The 21,123-nt window shown below is 48.6% G+C and overlaps 2 protein-coding genes across 9 annotated transcripts in view; one reads left to right on the forward strand and one right to left on the reverse strand.

Moving 5' to 3' along the window:
- Window positions 1-216: 216 nt before the first annotated feature.
- LOC147633309 (uncharacterized) overlaps window positions 217-21,123 on the reverse strand; it is a 37,825-nt gene continuing 16,918 nt past the window's right edge. For 4 of the 7 annotated variants that reach the window (XM_086806359.1, XM_086806358.1, XM_086806362.1 and 1 more), the window contains exons 8-10: window positions 1,514-1,659; window positions 1,313-1,368; window positions 217-1,179 (exon numbers count right to left, since the gene is read on the reverse strand). In XM_086806359.1, coding sequence (XP_086662485.1) covers window positions 1,330-1,368; window positions 1,514-1,659 — 185 coding nt within the window. In that variant the 3' untranslated portion in view covers window positions 217-1,179; window positions 1,313-1,329. The remainder of the gene's footprint in view (window positions 1,180-1,312; window positions 1,369-1,513; window positions 1,660-21,123) is intronic. The other 3 variants (XM_086806364.1, XM_086806363.1, XM_086806365.1) reach the window with 1 other exon arrangement.
- On the forward strand, window positions 3,746-10,539 carry LOC147633310 (uncharacterized). 2 transcript variants are annotated; one of them, XM_086806356.1, is made up of 3 exons: window positions 3,746-4,540; window positions 7,839-9,294; window positions 9,418-10,539. In XM_086806356.1, the coding sequence occupies exons 2-3, from the start codon at window positions 7,874-7,876 to the stop codon at window positions 10,283-10,285; spliced, it is 2,289 nt and encodes a 762-aa protein (XP_086662482.1). In that variant the 5' UTR covers window positions 3,746-4,540; window positions 7,839-7,873; the 3' UTR covers window positions 10,286-10,539. The 2 variants fall into 2 exon arrangements, with proteins under 2 accessions (XP_086662482.1, XP_086662483.1); XM_086806357.1 differs by lacking the exon at window positions 3,746-4,540 and adding an exon at window positions 7,401-7,589.

A 21,123-nucleotide genomic window follows, 5' to 3' on the forward strand; every position in this document is an offset into this window, starting at 1 on the left:
AGAAGCTACGATGTAAAAAATCATTTAAGCACATTCAGCTCTAGAACTATGTTTTAGTACACGATGACCCAAGGCCCATTCTATCTATGAATGAAGTCAGTCCAACACATCTTTCCAACAGCACCAAAAAAGAAGCCTCTTCAAACTCTCCTCTTAGATCCTTGGCATAAAAAATAATGGGAGGCCCTATTCTCAAAAATAACTTCTGAAAAGTCCTTGGCATAGTCATTCATTTCATAAATATTAAAAAGAAATGATTCAGGAAAAACCTTTTTTGTATCTGCTTCACATCAACAAACATCGTATCAAAACAAACCATGTCAATTGATAGTTGCAAAGCTCATCTCCAAGCCCACAAACTTGTGCAGCACTGTACAATCATGGCAAGCCCAAACTGCCCTCCTACCTCATCTCATCACTCTATTCACAAAGACCTAACTGGTAACTCTAGCAGCTTGCAGCAAAGAAAAGAAGACTCCTGACAATCGCAGGGGGCACTTAGACATTACCCTTATATCTCGAGTGTCTCACCTGTACATACCTACACCTCAGGTGTCTTGGGTTCTTCAACTTATCAAGCTGTACAGCATCACCATTAAGCACCTGGTGTACTGAAGATGATTTGGGAGGAAAAAAAAGAGACCATTGGTAGCCACTAAAAGTCTGGATTGCCCTGCATGCAGTCTCAAGTTGACGGAGACCTCATTCTCCACACATTTGGCCTAATACCAAGAACTGCTACAAAGATGAGAGGGTATACATTCGCCTATAAGCATTTTGCTTGGGTAATGCATTGAAGAAGGCTGAATCGCCAAGGGTCTGTACAGCTTACATTATTAATTGACCCATCAACCTACCAGAGCTCAGATACACATACTCCTTGCTCAAAAAACAATCTCCAATTTGACATGTATGCACAAAGCCTGCAGCCTCTGCCTGCATCGAACAGAACATGCAACTTGCTGCACTCAACTTGCAAGCAGGGGTGGCCTGAACTGTGCATGAACTCCTGACCCAACTGTCACAGCCATCCTAGAAAGCTTCCTGGAATTAAGCTTGATATCTAGACTTCAACCACCTCAAATTAGGCAAAGAGAGAAGCTTCAAACTGATTGTTGCCAGTTTAACAACATTTTGAACCATGTTCACTGTGAACTCAAACTGTGTAGCTTCAACTAACTGCAGAAAAAGACAGCCATTAGTCACTTCATTGATTGTGTCGTCTCCTTGCTAAAAATACCATGCCTAAATAATGTCCTAGATAAAAGAGAGCATAAGAAGGATTCCTGCATATCAAGCACAGAGCTCATACCAGCTTTGAAAAGAAGTCTAAGATCCAGAGCCTGACTTGGCAACCCAGACTCGTTTCTACACACCAAAGAGAATTACAGAGGATTAAAAAAACCTACAGAATTAAAGAGTAAAAACACTAGCCAAAAGGAGCTTATCCCAACAGTAGATGGTTTGCTCTCAATGGAGGGTTAAGTGTCAGCATTGAGTGTCTGAAGCTCACCTCATGGCCCCCGTACAATGGCAAGCCACCACCTCGCTTGGAAATCCTACCAGCATCCAGCGCTATGCTTTTATCAAACTCTCTTGAAACATACTGTGACCGCCTCATCTGTCTGTGACTTCCTGTTGCAAGATTATATCCAAAAACTAAGATGGTGTTAAAATATAAGAGCAACCTTACATCAAGGTGTGGAAAAGTTCATTGGTTCCACCAAAAATGTAAAATCCTGTCGTTTATTCTCCCTTCCCCACCTTTATATCTTTATTTTTATTTTTATTTTTTTTAAGAGAGGAGGCAGTCAGTACCCTGCCGACAACCCCCCCAACCCCCCCCCCCCCCCCCCCCCCCCCCCCCCACACACAAAACAAACACACACACACACACGTAAATCTCTCTTTCTCAGCCGACTGGCTCGCTTCAGAGCACACCCAGGCATGTTCTTCAGGGAGCTGTGGACACCCCCTTCACTGATGTATACCATTTTATACCCCCAGTATGGTACAGGATGGAGCTAGCTAGGTTGCATATCATGATTGTATACTCCATGCATATAGCTTTGCATTCTCCTAGTAATAGAGCTCCATCCCCTGCACACCCAGATTCAGCTTTTTTATTCAGTACTTTTTCATTTTGTTGGGATGACAGAGGATACCCCATACAGGTACTCCGATTTGTCTCATAGGCCGAGTTCGGTCTTTTGGAAGACGTTAATAAAATCTTTCTTTCTTTCTTTCTTTCTTTCTCGTCGTTTTCTCACTCACCATGTGGTGCAGATCTTCCTCCCCTTCCCTCCTCGTCTTCTCCCACCGGCTACCACCCTGCGTAGCTCTCCCCCACTTCCCTTGTCTTATTCTCCCACTGCCCAGCCCACATAGCTTCCCTCCCCCCTTGACCCGTTCTCTCCATCACACTCACACACCCCAGCCCCCTCCTGCTCCTATAAAACCTCTCTCCTCTCAACAGTGAACAGACACCCCCCCTCCTCTATGACGTCCCCCTCCCCTCTTGCGACTCTCCCTTAACCTGCCTTCTCTCACACTCACAGCCTCCCCCTCACCACCCGCGCTCCCTCACTCCCTCACCCCCTCGCTCTCTCATTCCCTCAGCCAGCCACTCCCTCACCCCCTCCCTCTCTCCTTCTCTCCCCCTCTCATGCGCGCTCTCTCCCTCTCCCTCACTCACCCTCCCGTCTACCCCCTCACCAATCTCTCTCTCTCTCTCTCTCTCGCTCTCTCCTCCCTCCCGGATTCTCTCTCACTTAGTCCCTCTCCCTCTCTGGTCTCTTCTCCAACCACCTCCACTTCTCTTGCTGTCTCACCAGCATGGACATTTCCTAGTATGAAAGGGGTCTGGTGGTGGACTCCACGATGTCTAAATATTTGGAAAGTACAAGCTTTGGGAATGGGGGATTATCCTAGAATACGAAGGACCACACTCCTGAAATCTAGGAGAGTTGCTATTTTTGGCCCAACTCTAATGGAAATTCTGTTCACGTCATTACATCTGGAATTGAGCAGATACCAAGAGTTAGCAAAGTGCCTACGACAGAATGTCTACTAGTTGGGACATTTTTAGAGGTAAGGTTTATGGAAGGACCCATCTCTTAGATTGGGACATGTGGCAAGAAAGTGGACCAAAGTGAGACAAGTGGCTTGACACTTGTTAGAAAGTGGATCAAAGTGAGACAAGTGGCCTCACACTTCATGTAATATGCAGCGGAAGTCTTCGTATTCGAGGATCCTGTCACACAAATGCTCACACCCTCTTCTGTATCCTGAGTTTCGTGAGTTTAGCAATCCACTTTAATACTTCAAACTTTAGAGAGAGATGAGAACTGTACACCAGATTGGGTCCCAAATTACCCACTGAAGGGCCCCCTATCCCATTACCGAGATAGTATTTGCTTTATTACTTTAGAGAGAATGACTGTGGACTGTAGATAAGCCAAATGCAAGATCTCGGAGGATCGGAAGCCTGGCTGAATTGTACACGGCTGTAGAAACCCCTCAATGAATTGATCTCGAGCCTATGCACTCTTCTCAAGGGCATGAGGAAGGGCTGCACACCTGAGGCTGAGAAGGGACTGTAGTGGACTGTTCTAAGCTATGAAAATATGCTGAAAATGCTTACGAATGCTGTGTCACCTTCACCAGATGGCTGGAGCATGTGTATGATGCATAGAAGGTGGTATACTGCTGTATGACTGCTGCAGAACTGAAAACGCAAGGCTGGTCTGCTGTAGATCTGTAAACGCAGGGCTGGACTGAACAGGACACAGGCCAGCTAAAAAACACAGAGGTATATGCTGAATTGGAGCCTGTGGAAGTACTGAAAGGCTGCGCCTATGGTCTATAGGGATTGTACTGCTGTATGGCCCTGTTGAATCTGCTGCGTTGGAGTACAAGGGATGCTGTACTGCTGCGTTGGACTGCTAGGGCTGACTGAAGTAGAAACGCAGGTTCTCAAGGGGCTGGAGAAGCAAACGCAGAAGCTCCAAGGGGCTGGATGAGTCTATGGCTGCAGGCGTGGATGCTCCTAAGGCTGAGGATGAGAGGCGCCTGGCTTCTGAAGACTGAATGGTCTTCTATGCACCATGCATGCCTAGTTGGGGGTTGGTCAAGTTGGCTGGTCATAAATTTAATAAACTTTATGTTTATAAATGGCATTAAATGCTAATAAAATACTATAAAATATTGGAATAATACCAGATAAATCCTAGTAAATTTCATGAGGCTTCTGTGATGTTCTAAATGATGCACAGGCATATGAATCATAGCAGCTATAAAACGCGTATTTTATAAAAAATACTCGACGGGACGTTTTTTGGGATAAAAAACGTCCTTTTGAAAAAAAACGTGAGGTTTTTTTTTTTATTAAAAAATTTGCCAGGCTAACGTTTAACGTTATGCCTGGACTTTTTTGTGATCCGCGTGCGCTCTGGTGCGCTCTGCTGCTTCCCGAACCTGCACGCCCAAGTTCACGTTCGCTTCCTCGCTGCCGCCCCCCCCCTCTCTGGTACGGTACCCGGTACGTCTCTCTCTCTCTCTCTCATTCATTCATCTCCGCTCGCAGGGGGTCGTTTGCCCCTGCTCGCCGTTCGCTGTGCTGGCCGCCGGTACGGCGCACTGTACTCCCGCATGTGTGTTCGCCCCCCTTTGCCCAAGTTCACGTTCGCTTCCTCGCTGCCGCCCCCCTTTCTCCGGTACGGTACCCGGTACGTCTCTCTCTCTCTCTCTCATTCATTCATCTCCGCTCGCAGGGGGTCGTTCGCCCCTGCTCGCCGTTCGCTGTGCTGGCCGCCGGTACGGCGCACTGTACTCCCGCATGTGTGTTCGCCCCCCCTTCTCGGTACGGTACCCGGTACGTCTCTCTCTCTCTCTCTCTCATTCATTCATCTCCGCTCGCAGGGGGTCGTTCGCCCCTGCTCGCCGTTCGCTGTGCTGGCCGCCGGTACGGCGCACTGTACTCCCGCATGTGTGTTCGCCCCCCTTTGCCCAAGTTCACGTTCGCTTCCTCGCTGCCGCCCCCCTTTCTCCGGTACGGTACCCGGTACGTCTCTCTCTCTCTCTCATTCATTCATCTCCGCTCGCAGGGGATCGTTCGCCCCTGCTCGCCGTTCGCTGTGCTGGCCGCCGGTACAGCGCACTGTACTCCCGCATGTGTGTTCGCCCCCCTTTCCCAGTACGGTACCCGGTACATCTCTCTCTCTCTCTCTCATTCATTCATCTCCGCTCGCAGGGGGTCGTTCGCCCCTGCTCGCCGTTCGCTGTGCTGGCCGCCGGTACGGCGCACTGTACCCCCGCATGTGTGTTCGCCCCCCTTTCCCGGTACGGTACCCGGTACGTCTCTCTCTCTCTCTCTCTCTCTCATTCATTCATCTCCGCTCGCAGGGGGTCGTTCGCCCCTGCTCGCCGTTCGCTGTGCTGGCCGCCGGTACGGCGCACTGTACTCCCGCATGTGTGTTCGCCCCCCTTTGCCCAAGTTCACGTTCGCTTCCTCGCTGCTGCCCCCCTTTCTCCGGTACGGTACCCGGTACGTCTCTCTCTCTCTCTCTCATTCATTCATCTCCGCTCGCAGGGGGTCGTTCGCCCCTGCTCGCCGTTCGCTGTGCTGGCCGCCGGTACGGCGCACTGTACTCCCGCATGTGTGTTCGCCCCCCTTTGCCCAAGTTCACGTTCGCTTCCTCGCTGCCGCCCCCCTTTCTCCGGTACGGTACCCGGTACGTCTCTCTCTCTCTCTCTCATTCATTCATCTCCGCTCGCAGGGGTCGTTCGCCCCTGCTCGCCGTTCGCTGTGCTGGCCGCCGATACGGCACACTGTACTCCCGCATGTGTGTTCGCCCCCCTTTCCCGGTACGGTACCCGGTACGTCTCTCTCTCTCTCTCTCATTCATTCATCTCCGCTCGCAGGGGGTCGTTCGCCCCTGCTCGCCGTTCGCTGTGCTGGCCGCCGGTACGGCGCACTGTACTCCCGCATGTGTGTTCGCCCCCCTTTGCCCAAGTTCACGTTCGCTTCCTCGCTGCCGCCCCCCTTTCTCCGGTACGTCTCTCTCTCTCTCTCTCATTCATTCATCTCCGCTCGCAGGGGGTGGTTCGCCCCTGCTCGCTGTTCGCTGTGCTGGCCGCCGGTACGGCGCACTGTACTCCCGCATGTGTGTTCGCCCCCCTTTCTCGGTACGGTACCCGGTACGTCTCTCTCTCTCTCTCTCTCTCATTCATTCATCTCCGCTCGCAGGGGGTCGTTCGCCCCTGCTCGCCGTTCGCTGTGCTGGCCGCCGGTACGGCGCACTGTACTCCCGCATGTGTGTTCGCCCCCCTTTGCCCAAGTTCACGTTCGCTTCCTCGCTGCCGCCCCCCTTTCTCCGGTACGGTACCCGGTACGTCTCTCTCTCTCTCTCTCATTCATTCATCTCCGCTCGCAGGGGGTCGTTCGCCCCTGCTCGCCGTTCGCTGTGCTGGCCGCCGGTACGGCGCACTGTACTCCCGCATGTGTGTTCGCCCCCCTTTCCCGGTACGGTACCCGGTACGTCTCTCTCTCTCTCTCTCATTCATTCATCTCCGCTCGCAGGGGGTCGTTCGCCCCTGCTCGCCGTTCGCTGTGCTGGCCGCCGGTACGGCGCACTGTACTCCCGCATGTGTGTTCGCCCCCCTTTGCCCAAGTTCACGTTCGCTTCCTCGCTGCCGCCCCCCTTTCTCCGGTACGGTACCCGGTACGTCTCTCTCTCTCTCTCTCATTCATTCATCTCCGCTCGCAGGGGGTCGTTCGCCCCTGCTCGCCGTTCGCTGTGCTGGCCGCCGGTACGGCGCACTGTACTCCCGCATGTGTGTTCGCCCCCGTTTGCCCAAGTTCACGTTCGCTTCCTCGCTGCCGCCCCCCTTTCTCCGGTACGGTACCCGGTACGTCTCTCTCTCTCTCTCTCATTCATTCATCTCCACTCGCAGGGGATCGTTCGCCCCTGCTCGCCGTTCGCTGTGCTGGCCGCCGGTACAGCGCACTGTACTCCTGCACGTGTGTTCGCCCCCCTTTCCCAGTACGGTACCCGGTACGTCTCTCTCTCTCTCTCTCTCTCTCTCTCTCTCATTCATTCATCTCCGCTCGCAGGGGGTCGTTCGCCCCTGCTCGCCGTTCGCTGTGCTGGCCGCCGGTACGGCGCACTGTACTCCCGCATGTGTGTTCGCCCCCCTTTGCCCAAGTTCACGTTCGCTTCCTCGCTGCCGCCCCCCTTTCTCCGGTACGGTACCCGGTACGTCTCTCTCTCTCTCTCTCATTCATTCATCTCCACTCGCAGGGGGTTGTTCGCCCCTGCTCGCCGTTCGCTGTGCTGGCCGCCGGTACGGCGCACTGTACTCCCGCATGTGTGTTTGCCCCCCTTTCCCGGTACGGTACCCGGTACGTCTCTCTCTCTCTCTCTCATTCATTCATCTCCGCTCGCAGGGGGTCGTTCGCCCCTGCTCGCCGTTCGCTGTGCTGGCCGCCGGTACGGCGCACTGTACTCCCGCATGTGTGTTCGCCCCCCTTTGCCCAAGTTCACGTTCGCTTCCTCGCTGCCGCCCCCCTTTCTCCGGTACGGTACCCGGTACGTCTCTCTCTGTCTCTCTCATTCATTCATCTCCGCTCGCAGGGGGTCGTTCGCCCCTGCTCGCCGTTCGCTGTGCTGGCCGCCGGTACGGGGCACTGTACTCCCGCACGTGTGTTCGCCACCCTTGCTCAGGCCCCCAAGGCAGCAACATAACTCTCTCTCTCTCTCTCTTTCTCGTCTCAATACATATTACATACTATCTACACACACACTCACTCACACATGCATACTTATTACTACCTACAGGCTACGCAGGCGGCGGCACTCGTGTGAGACACAACATGGGGAGAAAGAAATTAGCAGTATGGGATGAAGTGATCGAGAACAAGGCCGACAAAAATTGGCGGTGCAAGCATTGCAACATTGTCTACACCGGCAGTGCACCACGTGTTAGAGCTCACCTTCTCCACATTACTGGCCAGGGAGTTGATGTGTGTCCCAGCGACATTCCCGATGATGTCATTCAGAAATTGGGTGAAGATCCAAGTGTTGTTCGTGCCAGAAAGAGAGTCCGAGTTGAGGTTCAAGGTACGGCACCTTCCATCATAGATTCCTCCCAGACTTCACCACAACAGGATGTTCCCGCATCATCAGTTGCCGGTTCTTCTCGAGCTCTAGCCTCTTTTCATCCACATAGCGGTGATGCACATCCATCTTTCACCCCAAGCCCTCCACCTCCAAATGTGCCAAAGAAGTCTCTTCAACAAAGTTGGGCCAAAATCAAGCATGAGAATGCAAGACGAAGAGTTCGGCAATACTTCTTCGAGTGCAATGTGCCCTTTGACCATGCTCGCAAGCCGGCTTTTCTACACATGCTTAGTGCGGTGGCGGATGCGGGGCCCACATTCAAGCCTCCATCATATGAGGTTCTTCGCACCAAAGAATTGAAGGCAGAGGTCATGGACATTGAGAAGGAGCTAGTACCAATACGGGCGGCATGGGCAAGGTATGGGTGTACTATTATGTGTGACGGGTGGTCGGACACCAAACGCCGCCCACTCTTAAATATCCTTGTCTCTTGTTGTCTCGGCACCATGTTCTTGACTGTCATAGATGGCTCTGGGGAGGCACATACAGCTGAATTTATCTATGGGCATCTAAAGGCAGCAATAGAACAAGTGGGAAGCGAGAATGTGGTTGCGGTAGTCACAGATAATGCATCCAATTGCAAGGCTGCCGGCGCACTAGTGGAGAGAGACTATCCACAAATCAGTTGGGTTCCTTCTGCTTCGCATTCGATTGATCTTCTAATTGAAGATGTGGGAGCCATACCATGGGTGGCGGATGTGGTGAAGAAGGCTGAGTTTATGGTAAACTATGTGACAAGAAAGCAACGAGCTCTTGGTATCTATCGGGCAAATTGTGAGACCGAGCTCGCAAAGCCTTCAAGTACCCGCTTTGCCTACCTCTTCATTGTCCTCCAAAAATTGGTAAAATGTCGACGTGGTTTGCGGCGTATGATTACGGATGACAGATGGATTTCATGGGATGGTAGCCGCACCGAAAAGGGCAAAAGATTTGAGGATCTCATCTATGAGGCAGTCTTTTGGCATGATGCGGAGTGCATTGTAGCATTCATGGAGCCATTGAGCGCAGCACTACGCCTTAGCGACTCGGAGGGATGCACCATGGGCCTCATCTACGAGTTCATGGAGAAGGTGGGCACGGCCTTCAATGCAAGCAACCTCTTTGATGATAATAGGTATGCTACTTGCAAGTTGTAGGATGTAAGTCGTTCTTTGCTTTTGACTCTTGAGTCTTTTTTCTTATAATGTATTCTAGATTCTAATTTATTGTCTTTTGTTCTAAACTTCTATGTCAAAAGGATGGATGAAATCAAGGAGATATGGCAAACACGATGGGATTGGTTTCATCGTCCAATTCATGCTGTTAGCCACATCTTGCATCCACTTTGGAGACAAGATGCTCAGAGACATGATCGCGAGCTAAATGTGGGATGGAGAGAGTACACCACCAAAGTGGAGAGAGACCCAATAACGCAAGATCTTCTCGAGACCCAGCTTCTTCGGTTTCGCGACATGCATGATGTTGATTTTGGCTCACCACGAGCTAGTCTTCGAGATGCCCAGCTTAAACCTGTCAGTTGGTGGGAGAAGTATGGTGGTGACTGTGCCGAGCTACAGCGCATTGCTATGAGGGTTCTCTCACAAGATTGCTCCTCCGGCGCTTGTGAGAGAAATCGGAGCTTGTTTGCGGCCATACACAAAAAGAAAAGAAATTGCTTGTTGCCTGCACAATTAAAGCGTCTTGTCTTTGTCAATTCCAATCTGAAGCTTCTTCGAAAGAGGGAAAAAATGAAAGCAATCAATGAGATCAATCCCGACACTTTCAAGGTTGAGATTCGCATGGAGGAGCTAGTGCACCCTCGTGACGAAGAAGATGAAGTGTGGGCTTTCCTTGCAGCAGAGAGAGCCTCTTTTGCACATCAGACTCGCACGAGGACCGGCACCATAGGCAGGGGCAGAGGCAGGGATAGAGGCAGAGGCAGGGGCAGAGGCAGAGCCGGGGGCAGGGGCCTTGAGACAGAGGCAGGGACAGAGGCAGAGGCATGGGCAGAGGCAGAGCCCGAGCCAGAGGGAGAGGCCAGCATTAGTGATTGGAGTGTTAGTGAGGAGGATGAGCATGACCGTGACCATGGTGGGGATGATTCTAGCTCAGAGTCCGAGTCTTGACTCTGATGAATGACTCATGAGTCACATTTTGTATGCCAAATTCCAGTATCTACAGACTAGTGGCTCATTTTTATGTATGACATATGTTCATTGTTATTATGTTGCGGGCCACTTGCGGCTTCGTCCTTATTTATGTTAGGATTCAGGATTCAAGATTCCCATTTTGTGATTTTAGATTCATGAGTACTCAGTACATTTCATGATTATCTTGTATTCTCTAATCTCTTTAAGCATGATAATGATTCATAACTCAAGTCTCTCCTTGTCTTTCAAAATTAAAGTTTAAAGTTTAAACGTTCATAAGTTCATAAGTTATAACTCCAGTCTTGAGTCTTAAAGTTCAACACTTCAAGTTTCAACTTGTAACATGTATGTGACATGTCTCGACCAAATGTAATTAAACTAGTGTTTTTTATTTTTAAAAAAACGGCGTTTTTTATTTTGGCCCCGCGAAAAAGACGTATAATACGCGTATTATACTTTGCCGTATTATACGTCCCGTCTCGTACCTGGCTGCTATGATATGAATGCATGTTATGCAAAATGCAGAGTGCTTTCTGATGCAAACCCTAAGGCTTCTACTGACTCTACATGCATGAATGATTCTCTCCAAGTGGGTTAAGGGACTTGACTTGACTAACTGACTGATTCTCTCCAAGTGAGTTAAGGGACTTGACTGACTGACTAACCCACTAAGGCTGAGGAATGATCTACGTAGCTCGTGCCTGGCTTATCCAGGACTGAAGATATACAATGGGGTCACGGCATACGACAAATATCATCCTGCTGGGTTCTAATAATGTACAAATGTTGCACTGTTGATGATGAGCCATCTTGTCACCATGCACTGAGTGCAGAGTGCATGTGACAGTCCCTCCTGCTTAGCTTGGCGGCAAGTTCATGGCTTCCAAGTAGTCCGCCAACAACTGGGGGTACTCTTGAAAGAACTCCTCGTCTAGCCATATGGCTTCAATTATGTTTGCGTCATTACATCTAGAATTGAGCAGATACAAAGAGTTGACAAAGTGCCTATGACAGAATGTCTACTAGTTGGGATATTTTTAGAGGTAAGGTTTATGACAGGACCCATCTCTTAGATTGGGACATTGTCAAACGTGCGCCGCAGAAGGTGTGAGACATAGGCACAGAGAGAAAGAAAACGGATCTGCATAATGAAGCAGCAGCAATGATACAACCAGCCCTGTGCAAGGGGTGGTCCCCGTGAGTGAGGGCATGATGAGCAACTCCCCTGAGGGAGGACCCGGGCCTGGAAGATGTCTACAAATGAGTAAGAGCCTGGCCTTATATAGCCCCTACTGGAGCTGGCCAACTTGCTCTAGAAAAAGACCCACGACTGGAAAAAATAAACATGTGAGAAATGGGTGGCCAACCCTACAACCAAGGGCCTGAACATGAGGAAAAATATGGTGCTTCCCGGGAAAAATCTGGGCACCCTTGATACTGAAGGCCTTGGGCTATTAGGGTTAGGGTTTGGAGGTGCTGCAAACACAAGCGTGGAGAAGCAGAGAGAGAACACGACTCTTGTGTGTATTCAGATAGATAATGTGAAGTACAATAGCCACATAATAAAGTGACCTAAAAAGATGTGTTCACATGTCCGGCCATAAAATGTGCCGGGTGGACCAAAACACTTATAAACTGTTTATAAGTGTAACTAAACTAAACTGGGGAAAAAAACCTCCACTAACTGAAGTAAAAAGTGCCCCAGTAATCTACTGATGATCACTAGCACTCCTCTGGGTGCATACACAGCATAAAACCCAACAAACCCCCCTGGAGTGATATGTGATCACTGTACATCATCCACCAAAAGGAAACAAATTCAAAGCAGTGCGGAATGCTTCGAATTTCGGACGTGGTAATGCCTTGGTGAAGATGTCTGCCACATTCTGATCTGTAGGACAGTAGATCAGACTGATATCTCCTGCCTGGAGTCTCTCCCGAACAAAATGATAGTGAATCTCAATGTGTTTTGTGCGAGCATGAAACACAGGATTCCTGGCCACAGCAATGGCACTCTGACTATCACTATAGATAGGTGTAGGCTCCTCCACTGAAATATCCATATCAGTCATGAGACGACGCAGCCAAACACACTCAACAGTAGTAGTGTAGGCTGCTCTGTACTCTGCCTCACAAGACGAAGTGGCTACTGTGGTCTGTTTCTTGCTTAGCCAAGAAATGCATGAAGAGCCAAGAAAGAAACAATTTCCACTAGTGGAATGTCTGGTATCAAAATCACCAGCCAAATCTGAATCACTGTAAGCGTATAACTGCATGTCACCCCCCTCAGGATAAAGCAATCCAAGAGACAAGGTACCCTGCAAATACCGGAATACACGCTTCACAGCTTGCTAATGTGACAACCGCGGGCTGTGCATGAATCTGCTCAACTGAGATACGGCATACTGAATATCTGGCCGTATCTCAACTGAGATACGGCATACTGAATATCTGGCCGTGTAGTACATAAGTAAATAAGGCATCCAACAGCCTGAGCATATGTAGTGGCATCAAAGGAAATACTGTCATCTTGTAGTGACAGTTTTATCCTAGGCTCCATAGGAGTGCTAATAGGCTTGCAATCCTAAAATTTAAACTTCTCCAGAAGTTTAGCAACATACCGAGATTGCAACAACCCAATGCCTCTGTTATCCTGCACAAACTGTATGCCCAAATAGTAGTGTACAAGCCCCAAATCAGACATGTTAAATGTCTGTTGCAGTATCTCTTTAAAAGCTGCAATTTTGTCATCATTTGATCCCATGAGCAAGAGATCATCTACATAAAGACTGATGACCAGCAGATCTGTCTCTTATTTCTTTACATACAAGGTGGCTTCTGATGGACTGTTCACAAATCCTTGAGTGAGTAGGAAAGCATCTATCTTTGCATACCAAGCTCGTGGACCTTGTTTCAAACCATACAAGGCCTTTTTCACCCTGCATACTTTCCCTTCATGACCATGTTCTGCAAAACCTATGGGCTGATATACATAAACTTCCTCCTTGAGGTCCCCATGTAGGAAAGCAGTCTTTATGTCCAACTGGTGAACAACCCAACCACGATGTGCAGCCAATGCAATGACACATCTAAGTGTCGACATATGGGATGTAGGAGCAAATGTCTCCTCATAATCAATGCCCTTCTTCTGTGCATAGCCCTTTGCAACTAGACGGGCTTTGTACCTGTCAATGGATCCATCTGCATGTCTTTTCAACTTATAGACCCACTTAGTACCAATTGCTTTCTTGCCTTTGGGCAGATCAACCAAATCCCATGTTTGATTCCTTTTAATAGAATCAAGCTCATCCTGCATGGCTTTGTTCCAATGCACATTATCTCGTGCATCCACAAATGAATCAGGCTCATCATCATCCTGTAAACTGGCTGCCATAACCAGATTCAAATCCATGATGTGTGCATGCTCATTGGTCCGTGTCTCCCTACGAGTACGACCAGCAAGAGGACCCTCTAAATGGCTGTCCTATAATGTCCTCAAATACCATCTAGGTATGTGTCTAACCTGTGGTGCCTGCTGTCCCATATTTGGTTCAGCTTCTGGCTCAATTTGCTGCTGAATTTCTGCACCACCTTCATGATTTGCTGGCTGTCCTGTACCCTCATGAGTTGGATCACCAACTGTGGAATGAAACTCCATAGGTAGTAGACCTTCAAACACATCATTTTCAGCCTGATTTGCATCATAACCAGCCATGGATATTTCTGATTTTTCATCAAAAATCACATCCCGACTAGTGAATATCTTTCTGGATATCATATAACCAGTAGCCCTTCCTCTCACGGCTATACCCAACAAAAATGCATTTTGTGGCTTTATCATCCAACTTCCTCCTCAACTCTTTGGGTATGTGTGCATATGCAAGACACCCAAAGATACGAAAATGTGATACCGAAGGCTCGCGGCCATGCCAAGCCTCAAAAGGAGTAATGGAAACCAATGCCTTTGTGGGACATCGATTCAAAATATGACAAGCACACATGACAGCTTCCACCCAAAAGATATGTGGTAGCCTCTTTGCCTTTAGCATACATCTGGCCATCTCCATGAGTGACAGATTCTTCCTTTCTGCAACCCCATTCTGCTGTGGAGTATAAGGAGTAGTATACTGATGTTTTATACCTCTACTCTCAAGAAAGGAATTCAACATGTGTGACATATATTCCCCCCCTCGGTCAGAACGGAGAGTCTTAACCTAGCATCCTGACTCTGTTTCAGCAAGTGCTACAAAGACCAAAAATGCATCATATACCTGTGATTTCTGTGTCAAAGGATAGACCCAGCATATACGAGAGAAGTCATCAATAAATGTTGCAAAATAGAAGCAACCTCCCAATGACTTCGTATGGGACCACAAAGATCACTGTGTATAAGCTGCAACTTTGCAGTTGCTCGTAGAGTCTTATCATGTGGGAAGGAAAACCTATGCATTTTTCCCAAAATACATCCTTCACAAATGTGATCTGGAGGCTTCTCCATGAGAGGTAGGTCTGTAAACATGTTATGTCGCTGCATAAGCATAAGACTACCAAAATTTACATGCCCCATGCGAGCATGCCATAACTCCGCATCAACCATAGCTGGAGTAAGAGTGAATGCATTATAAGCAGACTGATCCACTGGCTGAAATGCATCCAGCTGATAAAGTCCATGACATAATGTACCAGTAAGCATCAAGGTCAAAGCATTAGCTTTGTTTCTAACCATGCATTTATCATCATCAAAGTGGACTTGCATACCACAATGTGCTAAAGAAGAAATGGACAACAAATTCTTCTTTATTCCTGGTACATATAAGGCATCTGTAAGGCGAAGAATAGAACCATCAATGGCTGTGAGCTGAATCTCCCCAATGCCACGAACTGGATATGAAGCATTGTTGGCACACTGAACAGTTTTGCCAACAGGGGCAGGGCCTACATGACAAAACAAATCCCTGCGAGATGTGATATGCTTTGAGGCACCACTATCAAAATACCAAGTACATGCATGCTCTGTCATATTGAGTGCCTGTGAAGACCAAGAGGCATCATAGTAGCTGCATGTATAGAAACAGTAATCCCTGTCCTCAACAAAAGAAGCAGTCTCTGGAGGAGCTTTAGAGGCATCATTTACAGACATCCCAGATTCTTTTGCCTTCTCTTTGGCAATCCTCTTTCTACACTCTGTGATGTAGTGACCTGGCTTCTTACAGTAATGACATTTGCCCTTCTTCTTGGGCTGTCCATCACCTTTCTTGGTATCCTGAGATGAACCACCATCACCTGAATTTTGATTTGAACTCTTTGGCTGAGTTTTTCCTTTTCCCTTTTGACCTGTAGTAAATGCTTGTTCAGCACTTGTGTTCATATTCATATTCTTCCTCATTTGCTCTTCTTGTAGCAAGAGAGCAACAAGTTCCTGATACTTAAGGGGTTCAGCAGCATTCCTCATGCTGAGGTTCAAAGAGGTATGAAAAGCCAAGTAAGATCTTGGCAAAGAGTGCAAGATGGTGGACACAAGCTGTGTCTCAGGAATTATCTCATCTACATTGACGAGTTGCTCTCTCAAATCCTGCAGCTTGTTTAAGTGGCTAGACATATCATCTCCTTCATGCATTTTCTGATTTTCCAGCTCTCTTTTCAAAAATGAGATCCGAGCCTCGTTACGAGCAGCATACATCTGCTCCAAAGTCACCCATGCATTTTGTGAAGAGCCAGCTGAACGAATATGAGGTATAATAGACCTCTATACTGACAATGCAATGAGTGACAAGGCTTGTGCATCTCTGGCATCCCATGTCTTCTGAGCATTTGTTCTTTGAACAGGCAATGGCTGACCTGGAGCCTGTACCTGTTGTCCTCGTCCACGAGCACCCCCTTGGAGAGGAGTCTCTGGAGCCAATGGACCTGGACGTGGTTCATCACCACTAACAAAATCCCAAAGACCTTTTGCCACAAGCACATTTTTCAGCATAAAACTCCACAAGGAGTAGTTCGTGCCGTCCAATTTGTCTTCCTTAGACAAATACGTGAATACATCACTCTGTTGTTGATTTGCCATTATGCCAATGCACAATGTTGTACCTGTGTATCAAAAAACCCAATAGCAAGAACCCTGAAAGCAACTGTACTCCATTGAATACAGTTCACCCAATATGCCTGCACTCTCAATCCTCTGAATGTGCAACTCAATGCACCACTGACTGAGTAGAGCAGCAAAAATGGCTTACATAGTGCCAAAATGCCCAAAATTACTGCACCCAAAACCTTGCAAGAAACCTGTAGAGTTTTCTTTGCAAGAAAGTCTGCCTGTAGATTTTCACAGAGAAAATAAAAATGCCCAATATTCAAAACTTGTAATGCTTACCACAGTTGTACTGAGTAGGTTGTGGTAGTTTTAATGAACAAGTAGAGTTGACTGTACTGTGCAATCGACTGGTACTGTACGGAAGCAGTACGGAAGCTGGGCGAGCAGGTACAGTACGGAAGCTGGAGGCGAAACTGCAGTCGAATGCACAGCAGGTACAGTCGAAGCAGTACTGTACGAAAGCTTCAGTCGAATGTACAGCAGGTACAGTCGACTGGTACAGAAGCAGGTACGCAGCACTGAATGATGTACGGCTGTCTGCGCAGGTTTGTACGGGAGGACTGTACGGAGCAGGGCGACCAGGTACACAGTAGGTACACGTTGTAGGTAGCTGCAGGTACTCGTAGCAAGTACAGTACTGAAACAGTCGACTAGTGCTGTGTCGACTGTATGCAGGTACAGTACGGTACTGAAGGCGGTGCTGACTTGTACGGAAGCACAGGTGTACGGAACAGTACTGTAGCTGCTGTCGGCGAACTGGCACCTGGTACGGAAGGCTGCAGGCGAAGCTGTACGAGCACTGCAGTACGGAAGGTGGTGATGAATAGTACGGGCAGGGCAAGGGCTGGCCAACCTGGAGGCTCCGATACCAAATGAAGGCCTTGGGCTGTTAGGGTTAGGGTTTGGAGGTGCTGCAAACACAAGCGTGGAGAAGCAGAGAGAGAACACGACTCTTGTGTGTATTCAGATAGATAATGTGAAGTACAATAGCCACATAATAAAGTGACCTAAAAAGATGTGTTCACATGTCTGGCCATAAAATGTGCCGGGTGGACCAAAACACTTATAAACTGTTTATAAGTGTAACTAAACTAAACTGGGGAAAAAACCTCCACTAACTGAAGTAAAAAGTGCCCCAGTAATCTACTGATGATCACTAGCACTCCTTTGGGTGCATGCACAGCATAAAACCCAATAGATACACAACTTGGGCACACTACCACGAGATGAATAATGCTAACACCCCCTCTCAGATCCTGGGAGAGAAACCGGTCCAAGGAGCTGGAAAAGGAAACCTCCAAAGCAAGTCGAGAAGTCGATTTGCTCCCGCCTCTGCCACTTACTCCCAAGAAATTGCTCCCGATCCAGAAGTCCAGCAACATCCAAAAAATGAACCACCAGATGTCCATATCTCCAACCCAATCTATATCACACTAGCCCACACAATGTGCTTCCTCTTCAGCCCAAGAAAGGATGTCGTCTGACTCTCTTACCTCCAAGAAAAAATATGCTCCTTAGAGAACACCGCCAAACTGTCTCCTTGTTGGCACCCCTCTAGACACCCTAGAGGCCCACAATGTCTACATCAACCCTGGTACTCAAGCCTCCAACTCTAAGCTTGTTGAGCACCAATCTCTAGATACAAGGTTTTCGGATCTCCATGTATCCCTCAGTCCAAGAATGCCTCTCTGTCCTGCTAACACTCCCAAGTGGAAGAAACATACCTCCAGCACTGTAGCTGACAATCCTACTGGCACCTGACCTTTAAAACCTGTATCCATAACTCGCCGTCGCGTGATGGGACTACTACTCACACACCCCTATGTCACCCAATCACATGGTCACACCCCTTGAGCTCTTTGGTGTTAACTATGGCATTGAGCTCAAGAAAGCTCTCCTGCCAAAACCTGACACCCCCAGTTGGCAAGCTCCCAACCAACTAGTCATGTGTCCATGTGGAACCAAACATCCACAACTCATCATCCCAAAGCACAATCTGATGTAAATCATCTGCTCCAAACTACTGCTCCACTAGTACCTACCTGTACCCAATGAACCTATACACCTGCCATGCATCCTGTTCCCATCCTACAACTGAGCAAGTACCTGTGAACCTCGACAACAGCTCTCGTTACCAAGTGACCTAGCCTGCCTCTGCATGAATGCCGATATCAACCTGTACACCAAGCTCCCAAATCAATGCTCATCCTAGGGATGAAAACTCCTGTGCCTGTACCCTGTAATCCAGAAGGCCATCTGCCTGGGGAATAGGAGTGGCTCACCTTGCCAAGTAACCACATCCCCCTCTCAAAGTGAACACCTTGAGAACCTAAAGGAAACACCTGTACACCAGCAAAACTATGCTGAACTGGCACAAACTCATAGACCCCCTCTGCTGTCGAGAAAGGACTAATTGTCTTCCACACACACCTCGAGGATGTGAATCCAAGTGTGCAACCATGAGTCTAAAAACTCTTACAAAGCAAAGATTGGCCGAACAAGGGCTCAAGACCATGTGGGAAGGCACCATTCCTGGAAAAGAACACTTGCCTCCACTGCCTCCAAAAAACGCAGATGAGATAATGCAAAAAACGCTGCTGTAACCAGCTGATAGCACGTGTACCAAGAAGGAGGGAGGGAAGAGCAAAACACAGCAACTTCAGCACCTCCTCTGGGAGAAAACGCAGCCATGCTGCCCAGCACCCCCTCTGGAGAAAAACGTTGCCATGCTGCCCAGCATCTCCTCTAGAGAAAGAATGCAGCCAGGCTGCCCAGCACCTCCTCCTCTAGAAGAAAACGCAGCCATGCTGCCCAGCACCCCCTCTGGAGAAAAACGCAGCCATGCTAGCTGCCCTTCACCTAATCACAAGGGCCAAAAATTCAAAAATCCTTCTCTCGCGGAAAAAAACGCCAGAACACCTTCTGTAGAAGAGCCTCAACCCGGTGCTCTCATACCAATTCAAAAGTGCACAGCGGAAAGCGTGAGACATAGGCACAGAAATGAAATGATATATTAACGTCTCTAAGAGGCCATAATGGCCTATGAGACCAAAACTGAGAGTACATCTGAAGTTGGTGTCTCATCAAAGAGAACAACTAAATGAGACTAAAAAGTACAATAAATTGATTGTCTTACAGTTACAAAAACAGAATTGTAAGACTCCGAGATGATAATGAGTAGAAAATACTGGAAAATGTATATCAGGTAGATCCATGTATGCTGATCAGTTGAAGTGTTGCCCTCTCCTTAGATCAAGTATCTCCGCCATGGGGCTGTCTAGAATGGAGAGGTCGTAGAAGCGAGGTAGGCGCCTCCGATGCCGAGTAATAACGGCTCTGATCTGGCGATGGTGAGGATGCCATGGTCGGGATCCTGGTGGGCGTGGCCGACGAGCACGACATAAGATGACTGCTCTATCAGTGGTGACTCCCTGGGAGCGTGGTCAATGCCCTGATGGCCCAATGGAGAAGGTATGGGTGTGTGGGCTGGGTTGTTGGTGCTGGTGCTGGTGCCGGTGCCGGTGCCGGTGCCGAAGAAATCTGTCAGGGTCCTCTGTCTAGGTACATCATGGCTCGGTCTCCTGTGCCAAGAGGGTCTCTCTGTGTCTCCTGAGCTCAAGTAGGAACAATCCTAGGCATCTCTGATCCTCAAACTCCATGACCCTGCGTAACGGCCCAAAACCCTCTCGGAAGAGGCAGTGATATCTCCCTCGGATCTCATAATAGACTGTACAACGGCAAATGTAGTGCTCCTCTGTCTCTGCCTACTGGTAGCATAGCTGACAAATGCGGTCATCCAAGATCAAATGCACATATCGCCCTGTCTCAATCCGCAGTTGGTGTGATGAGGTCCGGATCTGTCCAATGGCACAACGTATCCCATGTGATAGGTGACATCCATGTACGCCGGGCGGGTGATAAAATCATCTGGTGAGAGGTGTAGAAAATGGCTCTTGTAATGAGCCATTTCGTGCCTAAGGGCTCAAGGGGGCTAGTCCATGTCCTCTCTGTGTCCACTCTAATGATATCCATCCTGATCACGCGGTTTTGCTCTGAGCGGGTGAGATCCAAAAATGGACAATCCAGACTGTACTGAAAGGGTGGTAGTGCCTCTATCCGCAAACCATGTAGGTCAAGCCATGATCTCATTCGAGCGTACCAGCAATGAGTATCTCCATCCTCTGCCAACCGTATGGATGAGGTCAATGTCAACAGAGAAAAAGAAAACGAATCTACATAATGAAGAACAAGCAATGAAACAATCAGCCTTGTGCAAGGGGTGGTCCCCATAAGTGAGGGCATGATGAGCAACTCCCTTGAGGGAGGACCCAGGCCTGGAAGCCCCAATCAAGATGTCTACGAATGAGTAAGAGCCTGGCCTTATATAGCCCCTACTAGAGCTGGCTGACTTGCTCTAGAAAAAGACCCACGACTGGAAAAAAACAAACATGTGAGAAATGGGTGGCCAACCCTTCAACCAAGGGCCTGAACATGAGGGAAAAATATGGTGCTGCCCGGGATCAATCTGGGCACCCCTGATACACAACTTGGGCACACTACCAGGAGATGAATAATGCTAACAAACATGTAGAAAGAAAGTGGACCAAAGTGAGACAAGTGGCCTGACACTTGTTAGAAAGTGGATCAAAGTGAGACAAGTGGCCTCACACTTGTCACTTCAGCTATTGTGTGGCTCTCCAGTTGTCATTGTAACTTCTCTTGCCAT

This window comes from Cibotium barometz, chromosome 12, assembly GCF_041138505.1.
Source record: "Cibotium barometz isolate CiBa-2024 chromosome 12, ASM4113850v1, whole genome shotgun sequence".
NCBI lineage: Eukaryota > Viridiplantae > Streptophyta > Polypodiopsida > Cyatheales > Cibotiaceae > Cibotium > Cibotium barometz.

Bases quoted from the DNA above. Each gene is read 5' to 3' on its own strand.
- LOC147633310 (XM_086806356.1), top strand. From the start codon at position 7,874: ATGGGGAGAAAGAAATTAGCAGTATGGGATGAAGTGATCGAGAACAAG. The intron at 9,295-9,417 runs GTATGCTACTTG...CTATGTCAAAAG, and splicing joins AACCTCTTTGATGATAATAG to GATGGATGAAATCAAGGAGA.